This window comes from Furipterus horrens, unplaced genomic scaffold, assembly GCF_987537825.1.
Source record: "Furipterus horrens unplaced genomic scaffold, mFurHor1.1.pri manual_scaffold_3, whole genome shotgun sequence".
NCBI classification, from domain to species: Eukaryota; Metazoa; Chordata; class Mammalia; order Chiroptera; family Furipteridae; genus Furipterus; species Furipterus horrens.
This window is the reverse complement of record NW_028327173.1, coordinates 173438727-173465682: the sequence shown is the minus strand read 5'-3', so window position 1 is coordinate 173465682 and position 26956 is coordinate 173438727. Positions and strand designations below refer to the sequence as shown.

General features: G+C 36.7%; 1 protein-coding gene across 1 annotated transcript in view; it reads left to right on the top strand.

Annotated features, from left to right (window-relative positions):
• The window catches only part of TXNDC16 (thioredoxin domain containing 16), an 83187-nt gene extending 65430 nt beyond the window's left edge, over positions 1-17757 (top strand). The window contains exons 17-19 of the mRNA XM_090270882.1: positions 6851-7011; positions 12112-12302; positions 16552-17757. Of these exons, the coding sequence (XP_090127008.1) occupies positions 6851-7011; positions 12112-12302; positions 16552-16820 (621 nt within the window). The 3' untranslated portion in view covers positions 16821-17757. The remainder of the gene's footprint in view (positions 1-6850; positions 7012-12111; positions 12303-16551) is intronic.
• Positions 17758-26956: the final 9199 nt, after the last annotated feature.

Below are 26956 nucleotides of genomic sequence, written 5' to 3'. Positions count from 1 at the left end.
CCACGCCAGCCAGAGCAAAAGGCCTTTTTCAGTGCTTTGTATAATAGTGGATTCAGAGGCGCAAAAGAAAGAATCAGTGTTTTTTTGTTTTTGTTTTTATTTTACTTGTTTTGCATTTATATTAAACATAATTAGATTATTATAAATTTATGCTTTTCTACAAATTATAAATTAACATAAGGAACACTTAAAAAAAGATTTTATTTATTTTTTATTTAGACAGAGGGGAAGGGAGGGAGAAAAAGAGGGAGAGAAACATCAATGTGTGGTAGCCTCTCATACGCCCCCAATGGGGGACTCTGTCCGCAACTCAGAAATGTACCCTGATAGGAAATCAAAATGGTGACCCTTTGATTCACAGGACAGCGCTCAGTCCACTAAGCCACACCAGCCAGGGCAGGAGCACGTTTATCAGCTATAAATACTGAACAGATATCTTGTGTTTATGTTGTGATTATGATCTAAATGACATTACATTTTAGGCTCAAATAAATGACTGTAGTTTTAATTATTAAATCTTTTTGTCACCTTTGTTCATTACCGCTCTCTTTCAATTAGAGTTAAAGGTTAGAATTAATCAAATTATTAATATTTTCAGGGTGTAGTTTTCTAAATTATTTACATTTTACTGAATAAATATTTCTTTAGCAAATATATCATGTAATATTGTTGGAATTATTATAAGCCTTTAGCGTTTTTTCCCCCAGATAATATAGAAAACTATAAAGAAGAAAATGAGAATCAACCTCTTTAACCAAATTTAAATTTGGGGATATATTATTCCAAACTTTAAAAAATTTCATGTGTGTATGTGTGTGTGTGTGTGTTTGTCTTTTTATAAAGGGATATTTTCATCAAGAAGTAAAGATAGGCATATTGGTTTTTCAATATCTGCATAATATTCTGTTGTACCAAAAAAAACCCCCACTATTTAATTAGTTTTCTGTTGATGAATATGTCAGTTGTTTTTAGTTTGTTTTGTTTTACTCAGGGACCATCCTTAAAGATAATCTTTAGGTGTTTCCATGATTATATACTTATGGTAAATTCATAGAATTTGAATCGCTATCCCAAAGGATAGGCATGTTTTTAAGGCTTCTGATACTTCTGTTTTGCCTGATAGAAGATTTGTATCACTTTACTCTTTTTTCCTGGCAGATAAAAATGACTATCATTTTTTTTCTTTAAGATTATAATCTTTAAAGTTGAGAAACTTAGGGCAAAGTTAACTATCAAAATCTGTTTATAGTTTAGGCAAACATGATAAGCATCATGGGAGTGTTTCAGTACAATGTTTTGGTTTGCAGTGTTCTATTAAATACTGAATAGCTATATAAAAATTATTTTGCTTTAGTTTATGACCTTTCCATAAATTAAAAAGCCCTCAAGTGGTTATGAAATTTGCTAAAGCTTCTCTGTGTTAAAGGATTAAGTCTGAAGCATATAGCGGCTGCAATAGCCAGCAAGAAGTAAGCTCATCTTCTGGCCTGCACTTAGGTATTAGAAAGACTTTGTTTCCTTCATCTGGATAGGAGAGAGTGGATGACCAGAGGGTAAATATTTTTTATATGACACCAAATTTTTTTTTTTTTCACTGTGTGGTTGCCTCTCACTCATGCCCCCAACTGGGGACTTGACGTGCAACCTAGTAATGTGCCCTGACTGGGAATCAAACCAGCGGCACTTGGCTCGCAGGCTGACGCTCCATCCACTGAGCCACAGCAGCCAGGGCTACCAAATTTTTGTTTTAGTGAACATGATACCCAAAAATGAAATACACAGTAACTGTATAAGCAATGATATATCCTAGGCTGTCACACTTAGAACTATTTGTTAGGAAATATGTTTGGTACATTTCTCTGATACATAAGTTCCTTTTGCTTTTACTGTGACTAAGAATACCAGAGACTTCCAGTTAAGACAGAGGCATAAGTAAACATGGCTCATCTCCTTGCACTACCACAACAAAAATTACAACTAAACTACAAAACAACTATCATTCAGAACTGTCAGAAAATTGAGCTGTATAGAAGTCTGACAACCAAAGAATTCACATTCATCCAGATGGGTAGGAGGGGTAGAGATGAGGAGACATAGAATGGGTAGTTCCACACCCATGTGTGCTGGATAAAAATTAGGAGGAATACCTTGGGAGCGAGGGATCTCAGCTCCACACCAGATCACCCAGCCCAGGGTTCCAGTGCCAAGAAAGTAAGTCCCCATAACTTTTGGCTGTAAAAACTAGTAGGGGTTGGGGTGACAGAAGAAACTGCAGGATTCTCAGGCATCTCCTCTTAAAGGGCCTGCAACAGGCTTAGGACTTACTCAGACTCACTACTTCTGGGCTCCAGCACCGGGGCAGCAGTGGGAATGGCACCAGTGACCAATGGCACTAAAGTGTCTGACATTGGGGAGAGTGCCAGAGGACAGCTTCCTTCCAGACAAAACTCCAGAGGCCAGGCAACGACCATTGTAGATTTCCTGAGCCCTCCCACACAGAGCCACAGGGTGGCAACACCATATCAGAGACTCTATCAACCTGGTTCTCATGGGTTGCCCTGCAAAGGTGATTACCCAAGGCTCCATCTCATCTAATTTACCGATGCACTTTTCTACAATAGGCTATGCTACTAAGACAGGGAGTGAGAGCAGCTCTACCTAATACATATAAACAGACAAGGGAGGCTGTCAAAATGAGGAGACAAAGAAATGTGGCCAAAATGAAATGACAGAACAAAATCCAGAAAAAGAACTAAACAAAATGGAGATAAGCAATCTGTCAGATGCAGAGTTCAAAACACTGGTAATTAGGATGCTCAAGGAACTCATTGGGTATTTCAACAGCATAAAAAAGACCCAGGCAGAAATGAAGGCTACACTAAGTGAAATAAAGAAAAATTTACAGTATCAACAGTTGAATGGATGAAGCCAAGAATCAAATCAATGATTTAGAACATAAGGAAGAAAAAAGCATTCAATCAGAACTGCAAGAAGAAAAGAGAATCTAAGAGAAGGATAGGCTATGGATCGTCTGCGACAACTTCAAATGTACCAACACTCAACTTATAGGGGTAGAAGAGAAAGAGCAAGAAATTGAAAACTTACTTGAAAAAATAATGAAAACTTCCCTAATTTGGTGAAGGAAATAGACATACAAGCCCAGGAAGCACAGAGTCCCAAACAAGATGGATGCAAAGAGGCGCACTCCAAGATACATCATAATTAAAATTCCAAAGGTTAAAGTGAAAGAGAATTTAAAAAGCAATGAGAAAAGCAGTTAGTTACCTACAGGGGAGTTCCCATGAGATTGTCAACTGATTTCTCAAAAGAAACTTTGCAGGCTAGAAGGGATTGGCAAGAAATATTGAAAGTCATGAAAAGCAGGGACCTACAGTCAATATTGCTCTACTTAGCAAAGCTATCATTTAGAATGTAAGGGCAAATAAAGTGCTTCCCAAACAAGGTAAAGCTAGAGGAGTTCATCATCAAATTATTATAGGAGATGTTAAAGGGACATAAGAAAAAGAAGATCAAAACTATGAACATCAAAATGGCAATAAATTCACAACTATCAAGAATTGAATCTAAAAAGCAAACTAAGCAAACAAACAGAACAGAAACAGAATCATTGATATGGAGATCATTTGGAGGGTTTTCAGTTGGTGGGGGAGGGGAGATTGGGGGAAAGGGTACAGGGATTAAGAATTACAAATTGGTAGGTACAGAATAGATGGGCTGTTAAGGACAGCATAGGAAATGGAATATCCAGAGAACTTATATGCATCATCCATGATCATGAACTAAGGGGATTGCTGGGGGGAGTGGGGAGTGCCAGGTGGAGGGAGCAAAGGGGGAAAAATTGGGACAACTGTAATAGCATAATCAATACAATATATTCAAAAATACCAGAAACCATATAATTATAGCCTCTTATCTACTCAAATAGCTGAAGGTTACCTTCCAGTTACCACATTTGGTGACCTTTTCTTTTTCTCCTTAGCCTCTCAGTAACAATCAAAATTGTTAACTATGAAAAAAAAAAAAGAAAAGTGAGTGACAGAGGAAGGATAGAGAGGGATGGGGAAAAAACCGGAACTGTTAACTATGCTATTCCTTTTTATAATTCTCTTTTCCTCTGGCTTTTGTGATTCAATCCTCTCCAGATACTCCTTTAACCCTCTGGCCACTCTAGAAGTACATCCTCAAAAATTTTTTTTCTTTTGCTGTGTTCATTTTCTGGGAAATTTTATTTATACCCATAAATTCTACCATCATTATGCCAGCTGATGATTCCTAAATCTGAGTTTCTATTCTTAGCTTACAGAATTTATAAGCTCACAGAACTTTTTTTTTCTTTCCTGACAGACATAGCAAAGAGCAGAGTTCGTCACTGGTCCATCTTTTCATAAATACATATTCCAGTCACTTATCCTTCTAAAATAGGCCTAACCATGTTACTCATTTGATTTAAAATCTCATTATTCCCAGAAGCTAGAAAATCTATGAAGTCATTTTCCTATCTGGTCTGATAGCTATTATTGCCTCTTGCATACCTAAGTCTGATAATACTTTATTCTCACTGTTTCCCAGATATTATATATACCTTCACACCTCTCTGCCTGTCCTCATGATGCTCCCTATATCTGGAATCCCTGGTCTTGTACACACCTTAGTCTGTCAAGATCTTATTTTTCATCCAAGGCTCAGATCAAACATCACTTCCTAAAAACATCACGAGCTTTCCTGCTTTGTTTTTTTAGCTTAATTTGAGCTAAACCATCACAGTACTCTGTATATCTGTTTCTTCCCATAAAGCAGCGGTTCTCAACCTGTGGGTTGCGATCCCTTTGGGGATCGAATGACCCTTTCACAAGGGTCGCCTAGGACCATTGGAAAACACATATATAATTACATATTTTTGTGATTAATCACTATGCTTTAGTTATGGTTGGGGGTCACCACAACATGAGGAACTGTATTAAAGGGTCACGGCATTAGGAATGTTGAGAACCACTGCTGTCAATGAACTCTTTACCCTGGCTGGTGTGGCTCAGTGGATTGAGTGCTGGCATGTGAACCAAAAGACTGCTGGTTCAATTCCCAGTCAGGGCACATGCCTGGGTTGCAGGCTAGTCTATGTTTCTCTCCCTCTTTTTCTCTCTCCCTTACCCTCTCTAAAAATAAGTAAGTAAGTAAGTAAGTAAATAAATAAAATCTTTTTTAAAAAGTATGAACTCTTTGAGGGCAGGGAAAGTGTCATTTCTTTTTTATTCAGTATTTAGCATAACGTCTTGAATTTTGTAGTTCCCAACAAATGTTTGAATTGAGCAGGGGTGGCTTCATCTGTGATGTTTTGAATCTGTTCAGAGTAAGGTCTGCTGGCGTAATAAGATCTGTCAGTTTTAGGAAGGCCATGTAACTCATGCAGAAGATTAAAGATAATAGTTAACATAAGAAGAGAACATAGGGGAATTTGGAGAAGAAGGGATCTTAGACTTAGGTCATGGAAGGGGAAGGTGTGTGAAAGGATTTTGAGTATGAAAGGGAAAGAATTAGAAGGGGAAAAAAAAAGAATTGGCAAAGGAAAGTAGCTTTGAAAACTAAATAGGGAAAGTATATATCAGATTTTGATGTTTGAGGATTGTCAACCAGTACTGTGTTCAGAAGTGGTTGGCATCATGAAAAATATAAAATTGTTCATTTGGATTTCTAGTGTGTTCCAATGAAATGTGCAGCTGATGAGCAGAGTGCCTGGGTACTAGTTTCAGTTTTTCCTGTTAGCCTTTTCAATTTTTTCTATTAGCTGTATGACTCTAGCAAGTCAGTTTCTCTTCATTGGTTTCCTCATTTGTCAGCTGGGCATTATTTCTCTAATACAGGGTGATTTAATCTAGCTCAGAGGTGAATCCAGATGATGAAATAATAGATGTGGAACTAAATATCAAAAATGGTAAAGGAGTTAATATTTTAAGTCATTGCTTTTTTGAAAAAAAGATTTTATTTCTTTTTAGAGAAAGGAAGGGAGAAAGAGAGGGAAAGAAACATTGATGTTCAAGAGATACATCAATAGGTTGCCTCTCGCACACCCTCCAACTGGGGACTTGGCCCACAACCCAGGCATGTACCCTGACTGGGTATTGAACCGGCGACCTTTTGGTTCACAGGCTGGCACTCAATCCACTGAGCCACACCAGCTAGGGTGCTGTTTTTAATCCTAAATATATCAGCATTGTTTGGTGCTCTTTCCAATTCTTAGTAATAACACATTGTCCTTTAAAAATATATAAAAATGGTTATTCTTTTAATAAGGAATAAGAGGGTAGGTTTCATCTTATAACTTTTGTTATTTTAAACTGAAAATAAATGAGACTATATATTTTAGTATATTTTTTATTTTAATTATGCTAAAAATCCATAATATTGAAACAAAGATCTTATTTTTAAGTAATCATAAATGTTAAAAGATTATACCTTTAAAGCTCAGTTTATATTTTTTTTTCAAAACTTTTATGTTAGAGAAAAATGTGAGTTTTATTTGTAATGCATACATTGTCTGCTCTGGTCCAGATTTTAGCATAAGAAATCATTAGACTTGTTACATCCTTGTGAAATAGGATGCTCCTTTAAGTTAATTTATTTTCAAATTCTGTTATTTTTATTTTTTAAATTATTAAGATAAAATGGGCTTAACTAAAAAAATACTCGAGATTTATAGGTATTAGTCATAATAGCAAATCACTTAAATTGTAAATGTTTGAATTGCATTTTAAAAACTAAAATTGTAGGAGTTACTTAAATGTTATTTTCTATTTTATGCATCATCATTCCCCTTGTTCTTTTTTTTTAACAGCCAGAAATCACTGTGGAAAACCTTCCCACTTATTTAAGCCTTCAGAAACCATTACTTATTTTATTCAGTGATGGCAGCATAGACCCTCTGTATCAAAAAGCAATATTGACAGTGGTAAAAGAGAAACACTTGGATTCAGTTATCCCTTGCTGGTTAAATCTGTAAGTATATTTTTATCTTTTAATATGTAGGAAATGAAACTAACTCTACCTGTGGAATTGATATTTTGGGACCAATGAATATATCATCATATTTTAGTAATTAAACTCTTAGGTGCTTTAAAATGACCTTGTTTCAGATTTATCTGTTCTACAATATTTTTTTTGTTTTTCAGCTTTATTGAGGTGTAATTGACAAATAACATTGTAACATTTAAAGTTACACTGTGATGATATGATGTATGTATACATTGTGGAAGGATTCCTCCATCCATCTAGTTAATTAACACATCCATGACCTCACCTATTTACACACACACACAAACAACACACACACGCACACAAATGGGGGAGAGGGGAAGAACATTTAAGTTTTACTCTCCTGGAAAATTTCAATTATACAATATAGTGTTATCAACTGCAGTCACCACATTATACATTAGATCATCAGACCTTATTACAGCTGAATATTTGTGTCCTTTTACCAACCTCTCCCTATTTTCCTCAATCTCCAGTCCCTGGCACCCACTTTTTTACTGTTTCTATGAGTTTGACTTTTTTTTTTAAGATTCCATGTATAAATGATACTGTGTGCTATTATAATTCTCTTTGTCTGCCTTATTTCATTTATCATAATGCCCTCGAGTTCCATCCATGTTGTAGCAAACGGCAGGATTTTCTTCTTTCTCATGGCTCAATAGTATTACATTGTGTGTGTGTATGTATACGTATATGTCCTCATATAAATACACCATATTATATTTATTCATTCACAATGCTGCAATGAATATGGAGTGCAGATATCTCTTTGATACCATGTTTTTATTTATTTTTTTGGATACATACCCAGAACTGGATTGCTTGCTGGATTATAGGGTAGTTCTACTTTTTAAATTAATACACAGTATTTTTAATTGTTTGAAGAATCTTCATACTGTTTGCCATTGCACCAATTTACATTCCTACCAACAGTGCACAAGGGTTTCCTTTTCTCAATATTCTCACCAACACTTGATATCTCTTGTCTTTTTGATAGTAGCCATTCTAACAGGTGGAAGGTGATAGCTCATCATTGTTTTGATTTGCATTTTCCTGATGATTCGTGATGTTGAGCATCTTTTCATGTGCCCTTTGACCTTTGTATGTCTTCTTTGCAAAAATGTTTAATCAGTTCTTCTGCCCCTTATTAAATTGGATTGTTTGGTGTTTGTTATTGTAGAGTTGCGTGAGTTCTTAAGTTATTTTGGATTTTAATTTTTTATCAGATGTGATTTACAAATACAGTATTCCCTCACTTATCGTGGGTATTACATTCTAGACACCACCCCCGCCCCCCGCGATAGGTGAAAATCCGCGAAGTAGGAACCTTACATTTATTTTAGTATTTATATATATTTTAAGGCTTTATAAACTCTTCCCACACACTTATAAACCATTCCCAGTCCTTTATTAACCTTTCCCACTTCGTTATTAACCTTTGCCACACTTTTATAAACACTACTTATGTTCTTAAACATATTCTACACTCTTAAACCTACGTAACTTTAACAACATACATATACAGTACCACAAAATCCCGCGATATAGCGAAAAAATCCGTGATAAATAATTAAATATATTTTTTTTTCAGATTTAATGTGTTTTATTGATTAAAATATTACATTTGTGCCACTTTCCCTTCCCTCTGCTCCCCTCCACCCGGTGGCCCCCTCCCTCCAGTTGTCCCCCCCTTTTAGATTATGTCCATTAGTTGTGCTTACAGTTCCTCCCAACCTCTCTCCGTCTATTCCATTCCCTCCTACCTTGATCCCCAATTCCTATATCATCTCCCTCCCTCTCCCCACTCCCCCTCCCTGTTGGCCTCCCCCCACTATGTTTCCCTTACCCACAGTTCCTTTTCCACTCTCGTTGCCTGTTTTGTTTGCCTTTGTTTCATCTCCCTAGCTTCTGTTTTTTAAACCAGTCCCTTTAACTTCTCATATAACAGTGGTTTGGATCTAATGAACTCTTTCAGTTTTATTTTGTCCTGGAAACACTTTCTCTGTCCTTCTATTCTGAATGACAATTTCGCTGGATAGAGTATTCGTGGTTGTAGGTTTTGGATTTTCATTACTTTGAATATTTCTTGCCAGTCCCTTCTTGTCTGTAGGGTTTCCCTTGAGAAGTCAGCTGATAGTCTAATTGGGACCCCTTTGTACATAATTCTTTTCTTCTCTCTTGCTGCTTTTAAGATTCTCTCTTTATCTTTAATTTTTGACATTTTGATTATAATGTGTCTTGGAGTGGTTCTCCCTGGGTCCAGTCTCTTGGGAACTCTCCTTGCTTCCTGGACCTGCAAGTCTATTCCCTTCCCCAAGTCTGGGAAGTTCTCCTTTATTATATTTTCACTCAATTTTTCAAGTTCTAGTTCATCTTCCTCATTCTCTGGCAAACCAATGATTCTTATGTTGGGCCTTTTATAGCTGTCCCAGAGGTTTCTGATCCTCTCATTGTTGCTTGCCATTTCCTCTCGCTGCATTGGTTGACTGCTTGTTCCTTCTCCATATTCCAGTTTGTTGAAATGGACTCTGGATTCCTCACCATCTGTCTCGTATGTGGTTTTGTTCCTTTCGTTATGAAAGTTTTTCGCTTCTTTCATATCTTTTTCCTGCTCTTTTGTGAATTCTGTAAGCCACCTGATAACAATGGCCCAGAACTGAGCCTCTGACAGGTTTCTTATCTGTTCATCTGTCAGGTTCTCTATCTGCTGTCTGGTGAGTTGTGCCACCGGGATCTCTATCTTTGTCTGCCACATTTTGACAGATGCGTTTTGTTTTCCTGGGCCGGCTGTCGGGGGCAGGGGGCAGTGCCTGCGTACGCGTCACAAATCAGCGCCTGCCTGTCCGCGACCTATTTCGCAGCCCTGTGGTGCTTTCTTTGGGGGCGGGGGTCCAAGATGGATTCACACAGTTATTCAGCTAGGAGACCGGGATCCGTCCTCCCGCCCCCCTGGGCCTCACTGTTCAAGGCGATGCTGCGGCTGCTCCCCAGCGCTGGAGTCGGGCACGCCAGGGGCTTGATCGGAGTCGCCTGCCTGTCCGCGACCTATTTCGCAGCCCTGTGGTGCTTTCTGTGGGGGCGAGGGTCCAAGATGGATTCACACAGTTATTCAGCTAGGAGACTGGGATCCGTCCTCCCGCCCCCCTGGGCCTCACTGTTCAAGGCGATGCTGCGGCTGCTCCCCAGCGCCGGAGTCGGGCACGCCAGGGGCTTGATTGGAGTCGCGCACGCCAGGGGCTTGATTGGAGTCGCGCACGCCAGGGGCTTGATTGCCTCCAGGATTTTTCGCCGCCCCGCCCCGCCGCTCCGCAAACAGCTTTGCCTTCTTTAACTCTTACCTGCCCAAATGGCACCGCTGGTTTATAACTTCATATGTTGGGCTTCCGTGTAGCTTTATTTTCTGGAATTTCTAGTTATCCTTTGTTTTGAAGTAGTTGTATTCCACTATAGTTGTAGAGGGAGACCTAGCGTGTCCGTCTAAGCCTCCATCTTGGCCGGAAGTCCTAAATATATTATTTTTAAAAATCCCGCGATACAGTGAGGCCGCGATAAGTGAACTGCGATATAGAGAGGGACTACTGTATTTTCTCCTATTCTGTAGGGAGCCTTTTCATTTTGTTGGTTTCCTTTTCTGTGCAGAAGCTTTTTAGTTTTATGTAGTCCCACTTGTTTATTTTTGCTTTTGTTGACTTTGCTTTTTTGTTATACAGTAAATTTTTTAAAGTAATAATTTTTCTGATTTTAAAAGTAATTGACGGCCTGCGAGCCAAGTGTCACTGGTTCGATTCCCAGTCAGGGCACATGAATAGGTTGCATGTCAGGTACCCAGTTGGGGGCACGAGTGAGAGGCAAACACACAGTGATGTTTCTCTCCCTCTCTTTCTCCTTTCCCCTCTCTCTAAAAATAAATAAATAAACAAACATAAATAAATAATTAATTAATTAAAAAAAAAAGTAATTGGTGTCCATTGAGAAAACTTCGGCATTTTTCTTCAGTGTCTTTGTTTGTACTTCTGCACTTTTGAAATGCAGCCTAAATGTTACAGAAAGTTTTCAGTGCATTCACAAACAGTATTTCCTGGTATGTTTCTAGATGTGTGACATTAAATGTCCATGAACAAAGTTCACATGTGTACATACTATCCATTCTTCAAATTCATTAGATAAAAGATGTTTTGCTTTTGACTCATTTGAAAAATTAGAAGAATGGGGCAGTGTACATTTTTGCTGTTGAAGAGTTCTCTAACAGTATAGCCTACTGCTTGAGACAGAAGTTTTTCAGGTAATTATCTTTATAGGTATCTCAGAGTAAAATAGTATTTTTCCTAATGTGGAATGTGCTGTATTAGGAAAAGTAAGTATCTTAAACTTAGTTTCCTTGTATAAACATAACTTAAAAATTTATTTTTTAGTTTGAAATTAACCTTTTCTCCTTTTGTTTGAGGAAGGACACTTACATTTGGAAAAAGACATTTATTATAAGTATTGTTATTTTATAGTTTGTAACCATTTAATTTTTGAACTGACATGTGATGAGATACTAGGCAAAACTTTAGAAGGAACTTATTGATTATGTTAAGTAGAAATTATCAAATCTTTGGGCTATGCCTGTTTTCCATTAAAACTCTCATTGGGTTCTGACTGGTGTGGCTCAATTGCTTGGGCATCGTCCAATAAAGCAAAAGGTCACTGGTTTGATACCAGTCAGGGCACATGCCTAGGTTGTGGGTTTGGTCCCCAGCTGGTGGTTGGGGTGCATATGAAAGGCAACAGATCACAATCACTAGAGGCAACTAATGGATGTTTCTTTCTTTCACTTTGTTTCTCTCTCTTCTTCCCTTCCCTTCTCTCTTAAAAAAAAAAAAAAAAAAAAAAGCAAGAAAGAAAACAATGCCCATGTTAAAAGAAAGTTAAAGACCTCATGGTTTTTAGGACATCTTTTCATAAAATAAATTTACTAGATTGATAATTATATTTAAAGGTTAATATTCTACAAACTATTATTTTCATTATTGTGTTATAGAAAATATTTTAATTAGTGTGTTCACTTGCTCTCTTTCACAGAAAGAACACTCCTGTGGGGAGAGGAATCTTGCAGGTGTATTTTGTTGCTCTACCTCCCCTTCCTCTTCTTGTTGTGGTGAATCTGCATTCAGGTGGCCAAGTATTTGCATTTCCTTCAGACCAGGCTATAACTGAACAAAATCTTTTATTGTGGCTTAAGAAATTAGAAGCAGGACTAGAAAGTCCTATCAGTAAGTTTTCTTTTTTGTTTAATGTACACCATTATGTATTTTGTTGCATAGATTTTAAAACCTGGATGATAGCTAATGAATGCTAGGACTAGTTGAATTGTAATGTTTAAAAGTATCCTAAATATTTTTTAATGTGCTGATAGCATGGGATGTTCTCCTAAGTGGTAAGTATTATTGCCCACAAAAAATAAGTACCATTGTATTAAATTTAATAATAATAGCTAACATTTATTGAATGCTTAGTAGGTACCGAGCACAATGGTAGATTATTTATTTTATATCATTTAGTTCTCACAAGAGTCACATAAAGTATTATTACTTATAAAAGAGTTAAGTAACTAGTTAAAAGTCATATAATTAACTAGTAAATGAGCAAGCTTGGATTACAGCCTGAATCTCTTATATTCCAAAGCCAGAATTTTGGACCACAAGAAAAGAGATGTTGGCTTAGGGTTTATGGTGCTGGCTTATGACATGTGATAGTTTCTACTTTTGTAGGATGTGAATTTATACTTGTGGTGTAGATGTATATGTTAATTTATATACAATTATGGCAGCAACAGGCCTGTTGCTATAATTTAAATAACTTGTAATAACCTAGATCATTAGTATATTGTAAAAATAGTGTGAAATTTGATGTAATGAAAGGCTTCCTGAGGTACTATCCAAGGATTTTGTTACTATATGCCAGATAAACTATATTACAATAATATTTTGGCACGGTTCCATGATAGAATCCTAAAATAAGGGGTGTGTGTGTGTATGTGAATATATGTGTATATGTATACACACACAGTTATGGTATACAAGCTCTTATTCAGTGTTATATAGTCTCTCAGCCAGCATGTATAGTGTGAATATACTATTATGCATATTTGTATATATTTAATCAGATACTTGAATTCATTTTAAGTGTCAGGCATTGTAGCACACCTGTTCTTCCCAAGCGATCTGCTTCATTTCTGTTAAATTAGGCAGTTTAAGTAAGTCTAAGTCTCCTGTAATGGTATTTTTATATTGAAATATAATTCACAAACCCTAAAATTCCCCCTTTTAAAGCCCACAATTCAGTAGTTTTTAGTATATTCACAAGGCAGTGCAACCATTATACTTTTTAATTGTATAATTTTATTACTGCAAAAAGAAATCTCATACCCATTAGCAGTCACTTTCTATTCTTCTCTCCTCCCGCCTTCTGACAACCACTGATTTGTCTTATGGATTTGCCTGATCTGGACATTTTGTATAAATGAAATCACTTAGCATAGGTTTTCAAGGATCATCCATGTTACATATGAGTCAATAGTTCATTCTTTTTTATGGATGAAATAGTCAATTGTATGGATATACTGCATTATTTTTCTCCATTCATCAGTTGATGGGCATTTGGGTTGTCTCCACATTTTGGCTATTATGAATGATGCTGCTCTGAACATTGAAGTACATGTTTTATATCTGATACTCAGATGCCTTATGTCACTACCACACTGTCTTCAATACTGCAGCTTTGTATTAGGTTTTAAATTGGGAGATTTGATTCCTCCAACTTTGTTCTTCATTTCCACGATTATTTGGCTATTCTGAGTAGTTTTAGATGATACTTTAAAGTCAATTTTCTGAGATAATTTTTGTTTTAATATTTTCCTAGGAAATATGAAAAATTAATTAAGTTGACTATATTGTTTAAGTCATAATCTAGAAGGAGGCCTTTTTGTGGTTGTTTATTTTAGCCACACAGTACAGTATAGGCGTCCGTTCAGTTGTAGCTCTTGAACTCTTCAGGTAGTCTGTGTTCACTTCTTTATCTGCATTGCTGTTGTCCAGAATCAGAGGAGGGTTGACGTTTTATAGTTGCTGTGACACTGAAGCCCCATAGACTCTGACTAAGTCATATAGAATTATATGTAGCTAGGGCCAGGGCACCTCACAAATGGAACTTCTTTTAAAAAAAAGTGGTGATGTTTAAAGATACACAAACCTGAGTTTATGATCCAGCCTCCTTAATTACTGTGTGTCTCTATGTCACAAATTTATTTTAAAAAATCAAATAAAATAATGTATGCAAAGGCACTTTGTAAAATGTAAAATTTAAAGTATTATCATGATTCATGTAAAGATCCTTTTCTACAAGGAGAATACCTGAGGGGCTTTGATTCCTCAATTAAAGTCATCACCAAGAGGAAAGACTCAGAATTATTCTTCTGAGTTTCCCGAGAGACTGATAATATCTCCCATTGCAATTTTGTTCATGGATGCCTCTGCCAACTTACCCTTTGAGGGGTTTCCATTATTTCTTTTTATCAGTGCTCCTATTCTTAAGTTATTCCTGCAGCCTCCACAGCAGGAGGAAGCAAACTGAGCCGTATTGTTTGTGTTGGGTCCTGACTTCTGTGCGGGCAGGGCCTGCTGTCACCACTCTCTGGGAGTGGGGTCTGAGAGAGGGGTATTGCAGCTACTCTCAGAAGAGCCTGGGTCTGTAATGGTGCCACAGGTGTCTGCCTCACCTTGCTCGCTGCACATCTTAATTTCTGTGAAATTGAGACCACTAGCTACTTTTATTTGAAATTTACTCTTTGTTCAAGTTCTCTGACCTTTTTAGGCCTTGATTTTCTCTGATGTAAAATTGGGATAATAATTGTCTTTACCTTACGGGGTTGTAAGGATTAAATGGATAATGCCTGGTATACAGTAAATGCTTGATAAATGTTAGCTCTTATTATCACTTCTAATTTTATAATAATATATCTATTACCTATATATAATGAGAGTACAGTTTTATTTACAAGTGAAAACATTAAGATCTTTGTAGTGTTCCTTCAGCAAATAATTAGCAAAATTGTGATACCCAGTTTTAGCATTTTGTCTTATTCTCAGACACTGTGCTGCAGTGTTTACTTTTTAAAATATTGCTAAATATGTGCTATGCTTTAAGTTGAACTTTTCTTAAAGATACTTTAATATCTTTAATAAAGATACTTTATTTGCATATTGCAAACAACAAAGTTATTCCTACTTCCTAATCATTATATTCAAGAAAATATTATATCTGTTTGTCACTTTTTTATCTGCTAAACTGGCAACAGTAATTTGAAACATCAATTACAGGGGAAGCCTAAATTTAATATCCTGCTGATGTTCCAGGCACTGGGATTTCATGTAATTGAGTGAGTGAAGAAATTATATATCAAAGAGTATAGATACACTTCATGTGTATTTGTGCAGATTTTTGTTTGAGCTTTAATCTACTCTATGAAATTAGAATTTAAATGAATTTCTTAAGCTTTTAAAGACATTTATTTGATTTATGAGAGATTCTTAAGTTTGTATTTTATGGACTTGTTTTTCATGTAACAGCTTATTTTTTCATGTAATATTCTTTCACTGAACTTTATTTTTAAAGGTTTACTTTGCATGTTTCCTTATACCATTTACTTCTCAAAATAGTGTTTTAAATGGGCAACTAAACTCTAAAATCATTTTGTAAGATCTGTCTACTAAACGGAGAAAAGTTAGCTAATTTATTTCATACAAATGTTAAAATATGTATTGTCATCATAACAAGCTCAAATCAGTTTTCTTCTGATGACCAATGTTTTGAAATAATGTTAAGATTCACTGCTATGAAGCCCACCTAAGAAATTATTCAATCCCTGTCTGTTTATAGTACAGTTGATTCCATAGCAATTTTTAATTATCCCTTTCTATAATTATTTTTATAAAATAAATTTGTTTTCATGAAGTGTATGCAAAAGATGTTAAAAGCTTCAAAAACAAAATGCTTTCAAATGTTAGGAAAATACTTGTCTGGATGAAAAGTAAATATGTATGGGCCCAAAACTGTTTTTTTGGAATGATTCATAAGAAACAGTTCCAGTTCCTTGAGAAAGACAGAGGTAGAGAGGGAAGCAGGAAACTTTTTCATTTTAACTTGTACCTGTTGGTGTGATAATCTCATAAACATATTGATGTTTTCTGAACAGTAGGGAGACCTTTTGTTTTCTTCCTATTTATACTAACCTTTATTTTGAATAGAATAGCTTGCAAATATAAAAAATAAAAATGGCTAGTAATGAGAAACATATCAAATTTCTTAAACAATGTTCTAAAAAATATAGTTTTGCTTAATAAAACTGATAAAGTCTTCCTTTCTACTAGTATATTTTTCAAAATAAAACATTTTCTAGTATATTTATGTGATGATTTTTTTGATCTGTTCCTCTTTAACCCTTGATTGTATCTTTTTTTCTAGCAATTTTACCTGCTCAGGAGTGGAAGCCTCCTCTTCCTGCTTACAATTTTCTACGCATGATGGATGCTGCAGCATCTCAGCATCCCACTAGGAAAGATCCTGCGTGTATGAAAGAAACTGATATTCAGGAGCAGGATAAAGAACAACATGAAGATGAATCAGCAGTAAGAGAAGAACCAGTTGAAACACTGAGAATAAAAGACTGGGATAGAAGTAATGTATTTAATGCAGAAAAAAAAGCATTTAGGCATGATAATAAAGAGTTATGATGCTCTAAGTTAATTTAATAAGGCTGTGGAAAGCTTTCTAAACTCTTTTTGACTTATTTGATAGACTTAAGAATTAATTTCATTAAACAATAATACTAAATTATTTCAAGCTCCTAGCCCAGTGCTGTTCAAGAGAAATACAATGTGAGCCATATATGCAATTTAGAATTTTCTAGTAGCCACAGGTGAAATGAATTTTAATAATATATTTCACTAAGTATACCCACAATAGTTCAGTTTACATAAAATGAAATATTTTACATTTTTTTTCATACCAAGTGCATATTTTATACTTACTGCAGGTCTCACTTTGGAGTAGCAACTTTTTAAGTGCTCAGTAGCAACATGTGGCTAGTAAATACTGTACTGGACAGCTCAGCTCTGGACAAAAATTAGTATAATTAATTTACTTTAGGTCTAGCCTGATATATTTTGAACTAAAATATAAATGTAACTCTAGTTTAATCATAGATGACTCCACCATGGAATCATATAGCTGGCAGTTGTATTTGTTTTGTTGTCATGATGTTAAAACTAGTGTTTCTTACCTGAAGAGCAGTTTTGCCCCCCCAGAGGACTTTTGGCAACGTCAAGAGACATTTTTGGTTAGAGGTGTTACTGGCATCTAGTGTGTAGAGGCCAGGGATGCTGCTAAATACCCTATAATACATTGGATAGCATCCCACCACAAGGAATTGTCTTGCCCAAATGTCAGTAATGCCAAGGTTGAGTAACCCTGTGTTAAACTAACCTGTGACAGAGTGGGTTCCCTGAATTTTCTGGTTCTACTCAGTTAGTGTTTGAAAAAAACTTGGATATTAAATATTAGGTGATCCTATCTTGATTATTATCTGGACACAACTTTATCTTTTCATATAAATTCTTTTTATAACATTTTTAAAGGGTAATGAGATAACTAGAAAGGACTCAGAGTGAGATATATATCACAATATAATATATATTGTGTTAGGTATATTATATTCTATATATAGAGAGGCATATTATATAATAAAATATATGACAATTCTTATATATAGTAATATAATTCTCATGGATAAATATATATATATATATATATAAAAGATAATCTTAAAACCTTTTATTTCTGCAAGTTATATTGCTAAATTCCAGATTGAATAAGAATTAATGTTCTGTCATACTAAAAAAAAAAAAAAAAGAGAGAGAGAGGCTCCCTCATCTGAATCATGCATGAAATCTACTCTTGTAAGCTCTTGACAAAACAGTTGTCTGCCAGGGCCATTGCGCCTCTTTTATATAACAACAGGGTGAGATTAACCAAAAAATAAATTTTCATTCCAAGAGCACTTGTCAGGCTTATCTGTTTGTAGCAGTAGCTTGTCTCATTTTTGCTCTGTGTAGTTTTCAAGACTTGCAGAGACCATCCTATGTGGTGCTGCACTGTATTCCTCATTGTAATATCTACTTGGTATATCTTGTCCTTAAAATTTTCTCCACACACAGTTTGCTAGTACAAAGGACTTTCATAACTGGAATTTAAAAATCATAAAGAGCAAAACTTTAATAAATGCATATATTTCATTGTAACATAGGTCATTTGCTACTCTCCGTACTCCCTCCTTGAGTTTTCTTTTGTTGCATGTAATGTGTATTATTTCAGTTCATTCTCATTTGTTTTTATTTCTTTTTAAAAATTATTTATTCTATTAAAGTCCCAATTTTTCCCCCTTTGCCCTCCTCTGCCCAGCCCACCCCACCGCAAATCTCACAGTCAGTCCCCACACAGTTGTCCATGTCCATGGGTCATTCATGCATGTTCTTTGACTAATCCTCTCCCTTTCTTTCCACCATTGCCCCCACCCCCTTGTTTTTATTTCTAACGTGGGAGGTAGGAGAGTGAACTCTAAATATAGTGTGTAGTAATACAACATCATCAGGCTAATAATTAGAAAATGCTAATTATAAGCACAAAGAAACATGAAATGAATTAGTCATTGTACCATGGCCAACAATTTTGACAGTTATTAATACATGTTCTTTTAACAATTTTGTAAAAAGTATCTGGATTTCAGGTTACCTTCAAAAGTTTCTTTGGCCTCAGTCACTCTCTTTATTGGACTACATTCCCTTTGTCAGTTGGGGTTCTTTGGTTCCAAGCAATAAAGATTCAACCCTGGTTAACTTAAGCAAAATGGGAATACAGCCATCCCTTGGTATCCGAGAGGTATTAGTTCCAGGATCCCCTCTGCTTGGATACCAAAACCCGAGGAAGCTAAAGTCCCAGGTATAAAATGACATAGTATTTGCACATATATTTGCATATAAACTTCAGGATAGTATGCTTACATATCTCTTCATTCATGTGGATTGAGCATAGTGCTTAGCAAGTAGCAAATACAAGTTTTGTTTTTTTGAACTTTCTGAGGTTTTTAAAAAAACATTTTTGATTCATGGTTAGTTGACTCCGTGGATGCAAAATCTATGAATGTGGAGGGCTAACTGTATTAGGTATTTCACAGAGTAGAAGAAAAATTAAACACAGATAGAAATTGAGAAAAGATAGGAACCAAGGATTGGTCGTAGCAAGAACTAATAGCTCAGTGGTGAATTAGTTCCAAATGCTTTTCTAATCTTTAATGATTCGGGGAGTTCTAAATCATGGTTAAGGGAACAGTAAGCAGACTTCCACAGTGCAGAAGTGATAAAGAAATCTAGATTTTGTTTATCAGAAAAAGGGGGAGGAAAAGGTGACCGTGGAGAGGTTTTGCTCGCAACACCACTTGCTATTTTTCCATCTGTCCTTCATATCCTTTCAGGTCTTTCTGTCACATCCTCCTGCCCATTTTTGAGAGCCCTCTCTCTACCCTCAAGTGGTTGTAGTTTTCCTATACATCCCCTGATCCTCTATAAAACTTGTTAGCCAGTACATATGTACATTTTGCTTAGTATTGTGAGAAACACTCACAATAAAACACCTGGATGCAGGACTTCAGCAGCAAAGCAAGGCATTTATTCACGATTTTTCAGAAACAGGTGCACAGCCAGAGGCAGGCACACCAAAGCGGAAAAAGCAAACTGATTTTATCCTAACACGAGTAGTCCCTCCCCCCGTTTCTCCATTAACTGGGTACTCCGGAGTTTACAATCTAGTATGATTGCCTAAGAATGATAGGGTGATAGGTCTGTTTCTAGCTCTCCCTTGAAGATTCTCTAACTTGTTTGCTGAGTTTTATAGCTACATTTCCCATTTTCCTTTGTTAGGTGATGAATATCTTCTTTCCTTTGATCTCAGAGACATTTGTGATGAGCTGAGGAATGTCATTTTCTTACTTGTATACTAATATTCTTTCTTTCTTTTACCGTTGACTCAGAAACCAGCCCTGATTCATGATTCAATTTCAGTTGGCCTTAGCTGTTAATTATTTCCTACTGGTTTGAGAGTCACCAGCTTCCTTGTTCCGTACAGTATTTCATCCCTTATGAATCAGATTCTTTCGCTCTCTCCTGTCTCAGTGGATGGAAGATAAACATCCTTCATCCATTGCTTCCAGGTGTTGTGTTGAAATTTATCATGAGCTGTTTCTCCAAAATTCCTAGAGTTCATTTCTCAAGCTATGTTTCTTTTAAAACTAATTAAACATACTTATATGCTGAACAATAAGAGTTTGCTGATCAGTAAGTGCTTGTCTTCGGTAATAGAAAGGAGTCAAATAGGTGTACCTTGGGAGCTGCGCTTCCACTTAAAATGTAGAAAGCTGCAGGACCTCCGGCCAAGATGGAGGCATAGACAGACACACTGCGTCTCCCTCCACAACTAAGAAAGAATACAGCTACCTCAAAACTAGAGACAACCAGAAGTTCCAGAAAATCCATCTGCATGGAAGTCCAACAAACAAAGATATAAAGAAGAAATACCCAGACAGGTAGGAGGGGCGGAGAGGATGCGGTGTGGTGGTGGCAGCAGCACTGGCAGCGGCAGGCTGGCAGAAAGCACAGTCACATGTTTTAAAAAGTCAGGAGGGACACCTGGGGAGTGTTCCTAGCTCCTCACCGGACCTCACAGCCCACAGTCCCAGCACTGGGGAAAATCAAGCCTCATTGCTTCTGGCTCTACAGACCAGTGGGGGTTGGGGTGGAAGCAGAAACTGCTGGTCTCCCAGCAGAGTCCACTTGTTTGAACGGCCTCCATGGTCCTAGAATGTCCACAGACCCACCCACTCTGGGAATGACAGCCAGGACAGCAGCTAGAGGGGCGCCAGTCTGGCACAGAAGTGGGAGAGGTGCCTGGAAAGGGGGCGAGTGCTGGGCAGGTGGTATTGTTCCCTCTCGGACCCCTCCCCCACATACAGCACCACAACGTGGTGAAATAGGTCGCCCTGTACTGACAAATCCCTAAGGCTCTGCCTCTTACAACATAACAGGAGTGATAGCTCTACCTGGGATGCGGAGGCAAACAAACACAGGAGCCTGTCAAAATGAGGAGACAGAAGTATGGCCCAAAAGGGAAAACGGATCAAGGTTCCAGTGGGAGAACTAAGTGATGAGGAGATAGGCAACCCAACAGATGAGTTAGACAACCTAATAGATGCAGAATTCAAAACACTGGTGATAAAGATGCTCAACAGGCTTGACAGATATGCTTGAGTACAGCAAATGTGTAAGAGAAGAAGCGAAGGCTATGCTAAGTGAAACAAAGGAAAATCCACACAAAACCAAGGGTGAAGGGAAGGAAACCGGGGTCAAATCAATGATTTGGAACATAAGGAAGAAAAAAAGTGAACCAGTGCAGAATGGGGAAGCAAGAAGAAAAAAAATGAGGGAAACTTCCCAAATTTTGCAAAGGAGATGGACATACACGTCCAGGAAGCATGGAGGATCCTGGGTGAGCTGGACCAAGAGGGGACCACACCAGGATGCATAATGATTGAGATGCCAAAGGTGAAAGATAAAGAGAGAGTCCTGGGGGCAGCAAGAGAGAGGTGGAGAGTTGCCTACAGGGAGCTGCCTATAGGACTATCAGCTGATTTCTCAGAGGACACTTTGCAGGCAGGAAGGGACTGGCAAGCAGTATTTAATGTGATGAAAGGCAACCTATAACCAGATTTACTCTTATCCAGCAAGGCTATCATTTGGAATGGAAGGGCAGATGAAGTGCTTCCCAGACAAGGTGAAACTAAAGGAGTTCATCATCACCAAGCCATTATTATATGAAATGTCAAAGGGACTTACTTAAGAAAAAGAAAATCAAAACTATGAACACTAAAATGTCAATAAACCCACAACTATCAACAACTGAATCTTAAAAATAAAAACAAAATCCAACTAAGCAAACGTGAATAGGAACAGAACCATAGATATAGGGATCTTTTGGATGGTTATCAGCTGGGAGAGGGGAGAGGGAGAAAAGAGGAAATGGTGCAGTGACTAAGAAGCACAATCAGTTGGTACAGAATAGACGGGGATGTTAAGAATAATATAGGAAAAGGTGAAGCCAAAGAACTTACATACATGACCCATGGACATGAACTAAGGGGGGTGGGATTGCTGGTAGGAAAGGGGATACTGGGCAGAGGGGAGCAAAGGGGAAAAAATGGGAACTACTGTAACAACATAATAAAATATACTTAAAAAGTAAAAAGTAGAAAGCTGCAAGGGAGGAATGTAACTCTCATCTTAACAACAAGAAAAAAAAAAAGAGTAACTTTTCTTATACCCATCAGAGAAGGCAACCAAAAGAACTGAATTCCAGAGTGACAAACTCTTTCAAGAAAAGACAGGATGTATGAACTGTTTCACCTTTGTCAGAGAATTGGAGGCTGCCAGTAAAGCAAGTAAGAAAAAATTATCAAGAATTTGAAAGAGTTTAGGATTTTACCCTACCTGCAAATTATGTTAGCTTGCCACACTTTCCTGAATCTGAGACAGAGGACTTAGTGACACTGAGGAATGTTGTTACAATTTGTGCTGGTTCCCTGACTCCAATCCTACAGTGGGTTGCAATATAGGGGAGAAACTCTGGGCTCAGGGAACCTAAGTATCTGGTAATGGTTGCCAGCCCTTTGTTCTGGAGGGAGACATATTTCTTATAGTGGAGAGTAATCAAACCCGTCTTTCTTCTAAAGAGGGATGTTATTTTCCCAGGCCAAAAAGGTAGTCCAGAACAAAGGCAGTCAGTGTCTCTATTTACAACTCATGCCAGGAACATGAGAAACCCAGAAAGAATTGTCTTCCAACAGTAATCAGCTAAAATTTTAAATAATTCTTTAACATGTGGACTAAAATTTATCTGAGAATAAGTGGGAGCCTGGACATGACAGTAGTTCCTGTTCATTCAGGAGTTCCTTTCCATCAGTGTTCACTGTACACTGGGTGCTAATGAGAGTTATTGGGACAGGAACCTGGTGAGAAGAGATCCCTCGGTGACACAGACATGCAAGTTGTGGTTGATAGAATGATATTGGGTGGCACATGTAAAACACTGTCTACTTCCTCAGGCCTTTCTCTTGTATGAATAAAAGCCATTAGCCACTATAGAAGAGAGAGGAAACCTTCCTGCTCCATGCCCAGGCAAAGATCCACTGCCTGTGGAGGAGGAGTAAATGTAAAAACATTTTGCCCCAGGGGAGAGAGAGAAAACCTTGTGCCCAGGATCCTGCACTAATAGCAAGCAGAGATCTACTATTACTGGAAGAAATGCAGGAACATTTCTTCTGTGAGAAATGGCCATGTTTGGCTGCCATAGTGGAGGAGGTAGAAATTCTGAAAGGTCCCACTCTAGGGCCCAGATGCACAGGCCCTGGTCTGAGAAAGCATGAAGAGAACCAAGAACTTCTACCTCCACCCATCATCAGCTCAGTATCAAATAAGAAACAACAGCAGTATACCACTTTGGGAAGCACAAGACTGTGAATGATCCAGGTAAGCAGGACTTGCTCAGGCTGAGGGTAGAGCAGGAAAACAAGCCCTTTGGCACCCATGTGCAATTCTAAGTACCAGGTAATAGCCAATCCCTGGAGGAACATGCAGACTGTGGTGCACCGAAGGTAAAAATAACAAAATCTATGCCTGTTTTGACTGAGTAGATTTTACTCAGTCAGCCACATGGGCAGGTTTTTATATTATTTATCTCTCTCTACTATTCTCCATGAGACGTGTAACATTCAGTCTAAAATTCTAAGACTGAAAAAAAAAAGTAACAGGAAACAATCCATTGTCAAGTGAAACAAGTGACAGAATGAAAAGAGATGACCCAGATATTGGAACTGTGTGACAGAGACTTTAAATAACTATGATTAATATGTTAAAGGAGTTAGTGGAAAATGTGGGCAACCTACACAAACGTTGGGCAATTTCAGCTGTGATGGAAATGCTAGGAACAAACAAACATGCCAATAGCAATGAAGAATGCCTTTGGAGGGCATTGAACAGACTTGGCACAGCTGAGGAAAGACTCTGAACTTGAAGAGGTCAGTAGAAATTATCCAAAGTAAAAGCAAAGAGAAAAAAATGAATAAGTAAACAAGACAGATGATTCAAAAGCTGTGGGATAATATTGAACTGTCATACATGTAATAGAAATTTCAGGAGAAAAGAGAGAAAATAGAATAGAAGTACTTGGAGAATAATTGCTGAGGTGTTTCAAAAATGAGTGAAAGAAAATAAATCACAGTTCTAAGATGCTCAGAGAAGCCCAAGTAGGATCATTTAAAATTAAAACATCCATACACATCACAGACAAATTACTAAAAACCAAAGATAAAGAATATGGTGAAGATAGCTAGAGCAAAGAAACAGATTCTAATTCTCCTCTCTGCCTACTTTCTCTCTCCATTTTTTAGCTCCATTATTAGCTCAAGTCATACAAAAAAACAGGTCATGAGCTGGGTTTGGCCTACTGGCCATAAATTTTCAAACCCTCATCTAAAGCAAAACTGGACTAATAGGAGATTAATACAAATTTAAAGGTAAAAGTCCATGATGATAACAAATAACAATAAGGGAGGACATGGAAGTATACTATAGTAGGGGTCTCAATTTATGTGAAGTGGTATAACGCTATTTAGAAATAGGTAAATTGTGATACATTAAAATGTATGTTGGCCCTTAGTCATCACTAAAAATAGAAATATAGCTAATTAGTTAATAATGGAGATAATAATGGAATCATAAAAAAATAATACAAAAGAAGTCAAGGCCATGACAAAAATGGCACAAATAGGAAACATCTAACAAAGTGGTAGGCTTACATCCCCCCATACCACTACATATATTGATGTAAGTAGTATAACCACCCCAATTAAAAAGCGAGATTGTAGATTAGATTGTAAAAGAATTGTATACTATACCAAAAAGCCTAAAACTTAAAAAATAAAAATGTAAATAGGTTAGAAATGAAAGGATGGAAGAGATAACTCATGAACACTAACCAAAAGCTATCTGGAGCCCTGGCTGGGTAGCTCAGTTGGTTAAAGCATTACCCCCGATACACCAAGGTTGCAGGTTCAATCCCGGGTCACAAATGGATGGATGGCTCTCTCTCTCTCATTCTCTTCACCACCTCTCTCTCAAATCAATAAAAAAAAAATTTTTAAAGGTAACTGGAGTGGTAGCTGATTAACATCAGACAAAATGGTCTTCAGAACAAGGACTATTAAAAGGGATAAAGAGGGATATTTCATAATGATAAAGAGGTCAATTCACCAGGCAGATGTAACAAGTCTAAGTGTTCATGTTTTTAAAAGGGTTTTTTTTTTTTTTTTAAGCTGATAGATTTGCGAGGAGAATTAGACAAATCTATTAAATCATTGGAAATATCAGCACTCATAGTAATTGATATAGCAAGTAAACAGAAATCCTATAAAGATACAAAAGACCTGAATAACAATCAACTTTACCTCATTGACATGTATAGGACTTTCCACTCAACAACAGAATATACATTTTTTTATAAGTGTACATAGAACATTCACCAAGGTTAATGATATTCTGGACCATAAATAAATTTAAACTAATGGAAAAGATTGAAATCATAGAAAATTTGCTCTCTGGCCACAATGGAATTAAACTAGAAATAATTAATAGATACCTGGAAAATTTCCAAGTTTTTGGAGATTAATCAACACTTCTAAATAACCTTGCGTTAAAGGAAAATCATAAGAGAATCAGACAAATTTTGAAATTAAATGAAAATAAAACCAAACATAGCAAGATATGTGATACAGCTAAAACAGGGCTTAAAGGGAAATTAAAAGAATAATAAGGTAATTTGAACAACTTAATGTAATAAATTTAATAAATTAGAGGTGAGCCATTGCCTATTTTGTAAATAAAGTTTTATTGGAACACGGCCTCACCCATTTGTTTACATATTGTGTATGGCTGAGTAGTTGCAGCAGAGACCATATAGCCCACAAGCCTAAAATGTTTACTATATAGGAGTTCAAGAAAAAGTTTGCCAATCCCTGATTTCGGCGAGTTAATCAGATTCTTTAAAAGATCTAAATACCAGATCTCAATACCAGATCTCAAGAACAAATAGGTAACATTAATTACCTTGTATATATTGAAGAATTTGAATTCCTAATTAAAATCTGCTCCACAAAGAAAGCTCTAGGCTCAGATGGTTTTACTGGCAAATCCTACCAAACATTCAAGAAAAAAATAATATGATTTCTATACGTCTTCAAACGAAAAAAAAAATGAAGAGGAAGATACTCTTGGCCTGTATTATTACCCTGAGACCAAATCCAGACAATGACATTATGAAAGAAGAAACAACCAGTATCTTCATAGACATGCATACAAAATCTTTAGCAAATACTACCAAATGTAATCCAACAATATATACAAAAGAACACATTATGACTAAGTGGAGTTTATATCAAGGATGTAAGGTTGGCTCAATACTGTCAGGCATACTTCATTAATATTTTAGAAAATGTCTTCCAAATACCTAAATATAAATAACCATAGTTTGTTCTTTCTAGTAAAATGGTGTTCTATGAAAAAAAAAAATTGGCTAGCTTAGGTCTCAATGCATTCACACAATTGCTTTTCTCAAGATAAATGTCATACTTTGGGATGCTACATTGGTTCTTTGTGTACACTTTCCCTTTCATCACTTAACATTAAAAAGACATATACCCAAGTTTCAAAAT